At 51.1% G+C, this 12,476-nt stretch overlaps 2 protein-coding genes across 2 annotated transcripts in view; one reads left to right on the top strand and one right to left on the bottom strand.

The window, feature by feature from the left end:
- The window catches only part of LOC122381919 (alpha-1A adrenergic receptor-like), a 102,008-nt gene that overhangs the window by 64,023 nt on the left and 25,509 nt on the right, over nucleotides 1–12,476 (top strand). The window lies entirely within an intron of this gene.
- Nucleotides 1,112–8,807, bottom strand: LOC122381943 (putative nuclease HARBI1). The gene is made up of 3 exons (XM_043366730.1): nucleotides 7,626–8,807; nucleotides 6,995–7,184; nucleotides 1,112–2,032 (listed from the first exon to the last, which is right to left on the bottom strand). Exons 1-3 carry the CDS (start codon nucleotides 7,643–7,645, stop codon nucleotides 1,157–1,159), a joined length of 1,086 nt encoding a protein of 361 aa, XP_043222665.1. The 5' UTR covers nucleotides 7,646–8,807; the 3' UTR covers nucleotides 1,112–1,156.

Genomic DNA, 12,476 nt, shown 5'->3' on the forward strand with positions numbered 1-12,476 from the left:
ATAGTCTGTCCTCTCGCCCGTATAGGGGGGGGGGGGGGGCGAACGGCCCCCTCGGTTTTTCGCGAATAACTCGCGAAAAAGGCGGCCGATCGCGAAGAAACTCTCAGTACCCTCAAGTTAATCATTTTTACACCGAACCGGAAAATTTCATGACCCTGACCTAAATGAACTTTAACTCGCGCCCTGATGGGGGGGGCATTTTGGCCCCCCTGTGGTTTTTCTTAAATAGCGAGAAAACGGCGGCGCAAATTTTGGGTACCTTACCGGGCATCAATTTGACACCTTCACACAAAATTTCAAGTCACAGGTCACCTCAGGTCAGGAGTTATTGAGGTCAAACTGAGGTCATGTTCGAGTAAAAATGAGCAAAAAACATGACATCTTGAAACGCTCACAAATTCTACAGTTACCAAGCAATTTTAAAGTTCTTTATGTGGTTGTGTAGAAAAAAGACGGCGCTACAAAACTGCTATCTCGAATTTTCGAAATTTTTTATTAAATTAATTTGTCCCCATTGACTTATAATGGTGAGGTCACAAAATGTCTGGAAAACATTTTGAAAACAAAAAAATGTCTGGAACCGCGCAAATAAAATGTGCTGACATGCGTGGAATCACCATTCTGGCCTGGCATGGTATCCATAAAGAGGTTACAGGCCAAAGGTCATTTTATTCAGGGTCACGTTGACTTCCACCCCGTCGCCGCCGGGCCGGGACATCATGGCCGCCCTGTACCTACACGAACGCCGAATAGACGAACACCATGGTGTACACCCAATTGGTCTGCAGGCGGCGCTGGTGCTGCCGCTGGCCGCGCCGGCACGCGTGCTCCACCGCCGGCAGGCCGGACAGCAGCTCGCACGTGCGGGACTCGGTGCCGAGCAGCTGGGCGGCCGGCAGCACGAGCCGCCGCCTCGGACCGGGCAGGCCGGCCGGCGGACGGCGCAGGCGGGCCGCCACCAGCGTCGGGGGGCCGTCGTGGACGGCAGCGGGGGCGGGGGCGGGGGCGGCGGGAGTGCTCACGACAGGAGCGGCAGCCGGCGCCGGGGCGGCAGCAAGGGCTGCCGCTAGTGCCGCTAGTGCAGCGGCCGGCGTATCCGGAGCCTCCGGCGCTACTTCGCCGTTCGGCAGTGGAGCGGATCGTGCTGCATGGTCGATCATGTTCGCATCAGCCACAGTTGTTCCACCAGCTCTGCCCTCCTCCCCGCTGCAGCTGCATACTCCCCTTGTTGCAGTTCTCCCTGCTCCTGTCCCTCAGGGATGGCTGGTGCCGCCAGACCGTTGTCCTCCTCCCATTGGTCACCCAATTGCATGCTTAGGTTATGCAGCACACAACAAGCTACGACAATTTTCGTCGCTTTTTCAACAGACTTGATTTCCACGTAAGTCAGCCTTCGGAACCTTGCCTTGAGTAGACCAAACCCGTGTTCCACTTTGACTCTTGTGCTTGACAGGACTTTATTGAAGTGTTTCTTTTTTCGGTTGTTGACTGGGTCTGGGTTTAAGTAGTTTTGATTTTCACGGAACGGCGTCATCAGCCAAGGTTGCAGCTGGAAGGCAGCATCGGCGATGAGGAATTTTCCTCTGTCAAGAAAGTTTTCTTCCATCAGTCTTTTCCCCAGACTGCTGTTCCGGAAGATCCTCGAGTCGTGAACCGAGCCTGGCCATCCTACGCAGATGTCTCGGAATAGTCTTTTGGCATCGCACACAGCCAATAGGTTTATTGAATAGAAGCCCTTCCTGTTGACGAACGCTTCTGAGTCTTCAGTGTTGACCGGTTTGTTCATTGGAATATGGCATCCATCAAGGGCACCAACTGCACATGGCAGTCCATGCAGGGTCTCAAAGGCAGCACTGACGTTTTCTTGCTCCTGCGCCGTCTCTGGCATCCTGATAACATCAGCATGCATATCGGCCAGTAAAGATGTCACTTCGGCAATATACTTCAGTGCTGTCATGGTACTAACGCCAAAGAGCATGGCGACCTTCCTCAAGCTCATCACACTCCCCAGGTACCAGAGGGTAAGCAGTATCTGAAATGAGGAAAACAAAGACATCGTCATAAGTTATGACGATATCATAACACATAGGCGAGGGAACAGGGAGGAGGGGGCGGTGGCCATAGCCCCCACTTTCGGAGGTGGGGGGAGCAGCAATGTTAACCCTCGCCGGCACAGGCCATTTTGAGTCCTTCGACGGCACAAGGGGGGGGGGGCTGGTACGACCCCCCCTCGCGTTTGGCCCCTGATCGAGCTAGAGCTTCGCGGAAAAAAAACGAGCGTGTTGCCCGTCACGAGAGGAAGCCGATGATACCCAATTTTAAGGTCCTAGGTCATCGGGTGACCTTCCAGGTCAGGTCAATGACCCGAAAACCGGGAAAATCGGGACCTGTTAGAAAGTCGTAAAGTGTGGCTGCTATGTGGTTTTCCGGGGTGCTGATCACGAATATCGTGTTAGTTTTGATTATAGATGATGTCTTTAAGCATTTAGATCAGGTCGGGTCAGGTCAGGTCAGGTCAACCGGTAGGGGTTGTGACGGGTATGCGTAATACGTGTCAACCGCCTCGGACAGCTTCGTAACATGTTACGAAGGCACCAAAACTACTTCGTAAATGTTCAAATGGTTGCTAAATTCGAATTCAGCTCCAAAAACTAGCCTAGAAACATGTAAAACTCGAAAAAGTGAACCGAGGTCACCCGAGGTCACCAAAGGTCAATGACCTGACCTGACCTTCAGGTGACCTTGACACCCACCCTAATGCATGGGAGCAACATCAAATCACATGTTTGAACGTTTGAAACCACGAAAAGCTTGCAAACGCGCGGCTAATGCGAGCCGACATGCGCCGAACCGCGATTTCGGCCAAACATGGTCACAGAAAATAGGTCACAGGTCAAAGGTCATTGGGTTCAGGGTCATGAAATTTTTAGGGTAGGTGTAAAATTGATCAATGCGAGGGTACTGAAAGTTTCGTCGCGATCGGCCGCTTTTTACGCGAGTTATTCGCGAAAAACCTTAGGGGGGGGGTTGCATCAACCCCCCCCCCCTGTGCCGGCGAGGGTTAACCTGCGCCCCGCTGGAGCTCCTTGACTTCCACTTCCACGCCCTGCTGGGGGGGGGGGGGAGGAGTTGAACACAACTCTGCTACTGGACTTCTTAGCGATACGGGAAAGGCGACGTTCGAAAAAGCGTAAAAATAATGACGAAAGTTCTCTGGTTACTTTTTTTGGTGAGGTCAACAAAGGTCGGGTCACCGGAGGCCATCCAATATTCAACAAACCGGCACATAACTCGAAAGCTAATAGAGCTGCAGCGCCTCGGAAAACGCAATTATTTGATTCTTTCTGAGCATCTTCTCATCTTCTCTGAGCTCTAGCATGCCTCTATATACTCGTGAAAAACTGTTAGATACAATTTGTGACCTGAGATGACATCAGAAGTAAATCGGCGCTTGACAGTGTTTAAACTGACATTTGTCCAAAAGGGGTGCCTTATAATTTCCTCCCATTGACTTGTATGAAATGGGGAGGCCCCAAAATTGACCTGACCCTAGGTCACCGATATCGGAATTCCGAAATATGCATTTTGTACATACTGTTGCTCTTATCGCTCGCTGAAAACTTCCAAGCGATCGGTTACTCGGCATAGCTATGGCAGATCTTCTCGTGCAAGAAATAAGGAAATCAGTTCACAACTTTTCTAGTAATGACGGTGGAAAGTCAAACATCCTGCCGCCGCCGGCGTTACGCGCCGCCTGAATTGTAGACTGTGCCGGGGCGGGACGGTTCCGTCTTTACATCGCGCTCCTTACCGCTGATTGTGTTCGATTCGCGTTAAATTTTGTGAGAAGACTAAGAAATGTACAGGCAATCTTATGGTCAAATAATTTTACAAATCGGTCGGTAAGCATTTGAAGCATGACTGTATGAGCGTGTTAACACAAAATTGTGATTGCCGCGTTTTCCGCGTCGGCCAATTCCGCCTCAGGCGGCGACATCTTACTCTTAGCGGGCTCCTAACTACCACATTTATAGTTGGATTAATTAGAAATTCACCATAAATGCTCAATAATGTATGCTTTTTTCGTATAGTGAAAGAAAAAGGAAAATCGGCCGTTAACTTTTTGAGCTAACGGCGTGTAAACGCAAAAAAAGTGGCTCATATGGCAGATTTGACCACATTTGACCTCATTTGACCTTGACGTTATTGACCTAGGGTCATTAAATTTACATACAACAGAGTTCCCCAGGACCATCCATCTACCCTCCAAATTGTGTCTTTCTAGCTTCAGTGGGAGCTGAGACCTTATGGGGGGGGGGCGTTATTCGCCCCTCCCCTCTTCCACTGAGCGTAGTACTCGCAACCCTTCCACTGCGCGTGTTAACTTTTAAACTTCCCCCTCACACTTTTTGCTGAACTTTCGCTCGTCTAAGGGTTTTGGGTTGGGGGAAGGTGTTTGGGCCTCAAGCTCGTACGGCGGTGCCCATGGGTGTCTGCCCCTCCCCTCCCGACTAGAGATGCCACTTTTGAGCCCGTGAACCCGCTTTCTGCGGGTTTTCAAAACCCGCAGGGTTTTTGGCGGGTTCGAGAAGCAAAACTTGTCGTGTGACGGGTATTTGGCGGTCAGACTTAAGAACCTTTAATTTTTTTTTATTTTTTTTTTTTAGATGCAAAACACAATGCCAAGTGCATTTGCTCAGGTTAACAATACAGTATTGATCAGAACAACTTTTAAAACAGAACCAAATATGAAAATATATCATGGAAGCACATTTCAAATGCAAAACTGAAAACAACCAGCAATAGCATCCACAGTCAGAGGCGGATCCAGCTCAGAGGTTTGGGGGGGGGGGGCAAACCATAAAAATTTATCGATTCTTTCCATGCATCGTCCATAGGCGTAATGTTAAAATCATGCCGTTTGGGGGGGGCAAATGCCCATTTTGCCCCCCCCCCCCTGGATCCGCCACTGTCCACAGTCTAGCAATGACCAAACCACGGTACAAGCAACAAACTAAAAAGCATAAATAAATGCTGATGAAAGCATTCCATAAAACATAAAAGAACCTGAAAGCAAACTTATAGGAAGCTGAACTGAAGTCCATGTGCAGTGTGCACTAGATATTGATATACATTATGGAAGAACCCAGACTCAAATGAGATGTTGAAAATCAGAGCAAATGCCACATGTTACTTTATTTGCGTCTGGTCGGCATAAAAAAGAGCTATCAGCTAAACAAAATTTGATGCAAATTTATTGATTACCTATCCTACTCTATGTTCTGTCCCACCCTATATTACGAAAATAGCACACCAATTACCCTCACTGTTACAAAAAATCAAAATATTGACTGGCATGCGGCCCAAACATAACGCAATACAATACTGCCGCACTTCCGACATTCTGACAAGGATTGGCATTTGACTGCGTCAATTTTGGTCTCTGAGGCAAAGGAAAGCTGTCATTGATGACGCAATAATAATTTTACAATCAATTTTTCTGTCTTGGTTTTTGAATGCCTCAAAATAGCAGTTATACATGTTACAAAACCACGTAGCTGGTCGCATTTATTTCTTTTGTCTTTTTACGTCCTTATTATTTGTATGCCGAGAGAGGACCAGGCGGAGAGCATTACCAAGACCATCTATAAAATTATTACATTTAATTTAGTATTTACTGTCTCTTTATTTCTTAACCGGTGATTAACCTCTAAATTGTAAAACTTTAGCTGTTGTGTAAAATAATTTCATCAGAATGGCACATGAATATGCATTATACAACGGTGTTTTCGCAAGAAGTTCGCACAAACTACGGCTGCAATAATTTAGTCGCTGTAACATTCTTTGCAATCAGCTGTTGGTGACGCTTCTGACGCATGTTTTCAGAAATGCGTGGTTCATTTCATTGGTGGTTAGTTGGTTTTTGCTGGGATTTTGCATGATTTGTTTTATGTGTAGATCGACTGGATGCTCATTATTCACCGTGTCACTATTTATTTTTAACTGGAAATCGCATATCTTTTATATCAACACTCATTTTGATAGCAATATCGTTCCAGAAGCCTAACATTGAGAGGGAGCCAGAGTGAAATTTTGATCCTCAACCAATGCTGAAGGGTAAGGTGAGAGAAAGATTTTACTGAACTCTTTTCAGAAAGGAATTTCAAATGTATTGATGCATTATTCATTTTCCACTATCCAGTGTGCACTTCCTGAGGACTTAGCATAGCAATTTCAAGTCCTTACTATTTGATTGGCTGTCTTTTTCTGCACAGCAATGAAGCAAGTAAGGTTTATATAGCTCTAGCATTGACCCAGCTGTATTTTTTTCTTGCAAAAGCAGGTTTTGGAAATTGCGGGTTTTTGCGGGTTCGGCTCAGCCAAAATCAGCTTGCGGGTAGTTGTGGTTGGGCAAGGGGTAGCTGCGGGGCGGGGCGGGTAATGAAATTGCAAATTTGTGGCATCTCTACTCCCGACCCCACCACACGATCGCACTTTCAAAAACGTCATCCTACGTTTATGTCACTTTACTAGTACCACTGCTAGCGTCTAATTCGTTATTTATGGCTTCTGCTGACGGCTCGGCATCTCTGCACTTGCTTTCTCCTAGCAGCACAGCCCGTCAGCCCATGCTGCCGTCAGCGGAGAGGTGACGTCATGCTGCATGTGCAAAATGACATCACCAATTATTCAGCCAATAGGGTGAGTGATTCTCGGCTGACAACAGCACAGCAGCTGAATGTGTACAGGCCTAAATGGTGATTGGCGCCATAAATGAAAACATTCTGGCCTGTGGTGGCAGCGTTTGTTATTTGACCCCTTTACAAACTTCAGTTGGTTTTTTACCTTAAAAATACGTTTTACCGCCAATACGTTCATGATCATACTAGCCAGACGTGCTAAGTATATTTTTAATCCAAACATAATTTATGTTACAGCGACTTATCGGTTCGCCTTTTCAACTCAATATCACTTTAAGATCATTTACCTTTACCTGCTTCTCTCTTGGAGGAGGGGGTTTCCCAGCACCAAAAGGATGTTGTTGGCGTCCCAGCATGTTTGATATTTGGGCAACAGTCGCCCTTGATAGGCGGAATTGCTCCCTGTATTGCTGCTCTGTAAGGTTTGGAACTGTTTCTTCAAAGAAGTCATTGTTGCGTTCAAGCAGAATGGCTGGCCGTTGTCTAAAAGAAAAGGAGGCAGTTGTAAGATATCAAATTGATTCAATGTTATTTTGAACGTAGAAAATGTCAAAAACGTAAACGTGGTATTGTTTTTATGGAATATGGAAAAAATAAACGAACCGATATAGGTATTAACGACTGAATAAATAGGAAATCAAATGCCTAAAGGAAATTGACGCATAGACTGAACGCACCATTTTCTTTCAATAGCCAGTTTAGGTCTTGTCAGCAAATTACTTTCTGTCAAAGTGGTCTTTATTCAGAGAAAAATTTTAATATGAATCACGTGCTATCTAGCATCTGCCAATTATGTGGACACGGAACAGTGACAGTCATGAATAACTATGATGCTTTCGCTAAATATCAGCGCCATAATCAAGAAGCATGACAATTGATTCCCACTTTAGGCAACTCTCTCAACATGCAACAAATTAAACTTACCCTGCATGTGCTTCGAGCATCAATAATTCCTCTTCATCGTTATCTTCAACAAACACCGGCTCAATTTCTCTCTCCAGTTCCGCTCGAAGGTATTTGTTCCAAATAAACTCCTAATCCTCAGCAAGAGTCTATTTTGCCATGTGCGACCATCTTCCATCGAACAACGTACAACAATAATCCTGCGTAAGACCAAAAACCGAAAAGACCACGCCGAACACAAACTGACGCATTTCATACGAAATGCGACGCAATCAAGCGAAACCCAGCTAAAGCACTGCTACTTTTCGACAGTAACAGACAACTAAATAAAAATCCATAACATCCTCCCCGCCTTTGGATGTAACACCATCCAAACAAACATACAACGCTGCTCTAACTGGTGTGACCTACCAGGCAGAGGGAGGAACACAGGAGCATTTCCATGGCAAACTCGTGACCAGGCGGCAAGACAGGTAGTGTCAGGTGGGTACATTCACGGGTCATATACCTCCATATCATGCAATCGCTGGACGGCTCGGGTCTTCACTTGTCCCCCCTGAGTCCTGATCTGGGCCGACCTAGCCAGACCGTCCCTGCCCGGAAACAGTTTAGTTACCACCCCGATCATCCACTTCATACGGGGAAGGTTGTCCTCTCTAATCAGTACTACTGAACCCTGCCGTAACTCACCGTGCTCTCTGAACCTACGGACCGACTGAGGGAGGGTCCGCAGGTATTCAGTCTGCCAAACAGACCAAAAGCGGTTCAGCCGTCTCTCCCTCACACGCGCTCTGTCACAAAGCATCTTGGCGTTCACTGCCTCCGGATCCTCGAGCACTCTCGACTGAAAGCCTGTGCCGCGTCCCGTCAAAAAATGGGAGGGCGTCAGCGGACTGTCACCCTCCAATGAGTCGGTCACCGGAGTGAGCGGTCGGGAATTGATGCAGGCCTCAACCTCAAGGAGCACCGTCTCCAGCTCGGTGCGAGAGAGACACCTGGAGCCGCACGACTTCCGCAGACCCACCTTCACCGTGCGAACCAGTCGCTCCCACCAGCCGCCCCACCACGGTGAGCGCGGCACAATGAATTTCCACTTGGGAGCGAGGTGTCCAAAGTAGCGCGTCAGCATCGCGTCGGCTCCACAAAACGTCCGCGCGTTATCGGAGTAAATAACGGACGGGAGTCCCCTTCGGGCCGCAAACCGCCTGAGAGCCATCAAGAACTCTGCTTGGCACAAAGATGCTGTGAGCTCAAGATGAACCGCGCGCGTCACAGCGCAGGTAAAGAGGCACACATAAAACTTGCGACGCGGAAAATCTACAGCGAAAATGGGCCCCGCAAAGTCCACCCCTGTGACGGCGAACGGTGGCGCTCGGGTCACTCTGTCACGCGGCAGCGGCGCCGCCGGTTTGTTGCAGGCTAGAGCATCCTGCCGCTTACAACTAACACAGAAGCGCTTGACTCGCTTAGCGAGGCAGCGCAGACCCACTATCCAGTACGCTGCTCGGACAGCGGAGATGAGCGTAGATACACCGCAGTGATTCATCAGGCGGTGCTGGTCCCGAACCAGCAGCTCGGCGACCCATCCCTTGGGAAGCAGAATCGGATGCCGCTCATCATAGGACAAGTCGGACTGCTGCAGCCGGCCTCTGATCCGCAGAAGTCCATCACCATCGAGGAATGGAGTCAGCGAGTGCACGCTCGAGCTCCTCGCAACCTCTTTGCCTTGCTGCAGCGCTTTCAGCTCAGCAGCGAACGCCAGCCGCTGCTCCTCCCGTAGCAGCACCAGCCGGGCAGACACGACCTCATCAGAGGACAGGTCGGGAAGGGCGCACTTCTGACGCGCGTTTCGCGCGTTGTTACAAAATCTGCGCACCCAGCCCACGACTCTGACCGCCTTCGATAAAGACGACCAGCGGGTCGTGCAGAACACAGGCTGCTCACCTGTACCAGCCACCAGACAGCTGCCGCCAACGGCCTCCGCTGTCTCTGATCTGACCTCCACTGGGACACTAGTCACCTGACCAGACTCAGTCGGCTCATCACAAGCCTCGCCACTGTCGGGCCGAGCCCGAGGAGAGGCCAACCAGCTCGGGCCGCTCCACCACTGCTCGGATTCAAGCAGTTCCGCAGCCGACACCCCTCGAGTCGTCAAGTCAGCAGGGTTCTCATCCCCCGGACAGTGGCCCCAGTCGGACGGAGTCGTCAGACTCTGAATGGAACGCACTCTGTTGGCCACAAACTGCTTCCAGCGCTGTGGATCTCCCCTTATCCAGCCCAGCGCAATCATCGAGTCCGACCAGCACCTGATTACCGTGTCCTCGGGAAGTCTCAGTGCCTGGCGCACGAGAGCGACGAGGCGAGCTGCCAGTAGGCTGCCCAGCAGCTCGAGTCGCGGCACCGTCACTCGCTTCAACGGCGCGAGCCGCGCCTTTGCCAGCACCAGTCTGACCTCGCCGGAACCATCAGGCCTGGCTGTACGGAGGTACACAACCGCTCCGTACCCTCTGGGAGAAGCGTCACCGAAGGCGTGTAGGGACACACCCTCACCGTGTCGCCAGCCGGAAGTCGAGTAGCAGCGCGGTATCCGCAGCTGCTTCAGCGAGTCAACACCTCTCAGCCAATCTGAAAAGATTTGACTACGGTCCGCCGGGATGACCTGATCCCAGGCGAGCCCCAGTTGCCAAAGCTCTTGGAACAGACTCTTGGCCACCATCACAAACGGAGCCACGAACCCCAGCGGGTCGAAAAGCCGGGCAATACAACTGAGCACCACACGTTTGGTCGGCGTTACATCAGCGGAGACGGTGAGGCCCTCGTACGAGAACACGTCCTCACCGCTGCGCCACATGACTCCCAGAACCTTGGAGCTCTCACGCTCGCCAGAGCCGTTAGCGGCGTGAGTCTTGTCAAATACAACTGCGCTGTTGGAGACACACTTTGTCAAAGTCATTCCCGCTCCAGCCATCACGTCCTGAGCCTGACTAAGCAGCGAGCTAGCCTCCTCCTCGGAATCGGCCCCAGACAGCAGATCGTCGACGTAAAAGTTCTCGGCCATCTCACGTACAGCCCTGGACGGAGCGCTCTTGGACAGGTGATGCCGGATAGTAGCGTTTAGCAGGAACGGGCTGCTCCTCACGCCGAACGTTACCCTGCGAAAGCGCATCACACGTGTTCTTCCCTCGTGGACCCACAGAAACCTGTGGACGTCCCTGTCTTCCACTTTGAGACTTAGCTGGAGGAAAGCCCTAGAGATGTCTGCAGTCACTGCGACCTGCCAGCGTCTGAATCTCAGCAGCACATCCACTAACGACGGAATGAGACAAGGCCCCACCTCCAGACACTCATTGAGGGAGACGCCATTGGGACCGGCAGCGGAAGCATCAAAAACCGGCCTCACCCTTGTCGACTCGCTAGACTCTTTAACGACAGGGCGATGTGGCAGATAGAACGTCGGGCGCGAGACGTCCAGCTGGTGACTGGGCACCTCCTCAATGACGCCCGCGCTCTCCATTTCCTGCAGCGCCTCAGAATATGCTGCCCCAAGCTCCGGATCCCTCGCCAAGCGGCGCGACAGACCCTGCAGACGCGCCTCGGCGGCGGGTCGGTTGTCCATCAGGTGCTCGGCGGCACCTGCCTTCCACGGCAGGGCGACCTGATACCTGCCATCAGCCTTCACCACCGAGGAGCTGAACTCCTTCAAAACCTGGTCCTGCTCTGCATCATCCGAGTCACAGACGCCGATGCCCTCGAGAGACCACAGCCGGCGAAGAGAGTGCTCGTGAATGTCTCCGAGACATAGCAGCTGACTGGTGACGCCACCAGACGACTTCCCACTTACCTTGCCTGAGATGACCCACCCCAGGGAGGTTTCCTGAGCCACGGGTCCCCCGCTCAGCCTGATCTCACCTTGTCGGATGAAGTCCCAGTAGCTGTCCAGCCCTACCAGCAGGTCCACAGACAGCTGCCTGTCGGACGGAGGATCAGCCAACTCCAGATGGCTGAAGGACAGGAGGACATCAGGGGGCAAGAGCGGGCGCTGCAGAGGCAGGCAGATGACTGGAACTCTGATAGCCTGGACAGAGTGGACAGATGGAGAGGTCACATTAGAGCCAATCATGTTCACATGGTACACGTCCCTGTGCTTAGAGGATGAGCCGGTCCCTCCAAAAGCAGCATAGGACACAGCCTCCGAGCCTACCCACACAGGTTCAGCTGCCTTTACGAGCTTATCACTAATGTAAGTTCTGTCACTGCCTGAATCAAAAAGCACTGTGGCTTGGACACGCCTTCCATCCTGACCTAGCACAGTTACTTGGGCAGTAGGCAGCACAGTACAGCTCCTCTCATGTCCACCACTCTGACAAGCCAGTGATGGGCGCTGCACTGGGTTAGAGTCACCGCTGCGGAGCATACTGTCGCTGCCACCTGCAGCACCATCATGCTCACGCTGCACACCCCCTCCATGAATCCTGAAGCAGCACACCACATTATGTCGCCCACCACACTCAGCACACACTGTACTACATCTACGGGCGACGTGACCCGCACGCAGGCAGCGGAAGCAAAGTCCTGCCTGCCTGATCATGTCTCTGCGGTCTGGTACTGTCAGGGGCTGCAGCTTCACACATACCTCAGGGTGATGGGCCTGTCCACAGAAAGCACATACAGGCCTTGCACCTGTCTGCAGAGCTGCAGCTGCTGGCATCCTCTCTCGCTGTTCCCTCTTCCTCCTATGCTGAGGACCGCTTGTGGCCTTTGTTCGACTTTCACCAGATGCAGTTGTCTGTTGAGCTGAAGCCACCTGGAGCTTGCTGAATGCGGAGGATCGCTCCCTGCGGCTGATCTCCTTCGACAAGAAGCTCAGCAGCC

Source organism: Amphibalanus amphitrite, unplaced genomic scaffold, assembly GCF_019059575.1.
Source record: "Amphibalanus amphitrite isolate SeventyFive unplaced genomic scaffold, NRLGWU_Aamphi_draft 000130F_arrow, whole genome shotgun sequence".
NCBI classification, from domain to species: Eukaryota; Metazoa; Arthropoda; class Thecostraca; order Balanomorpha; family Balanidae; genus Amphibalanus; species Amphibalanus amphitrite.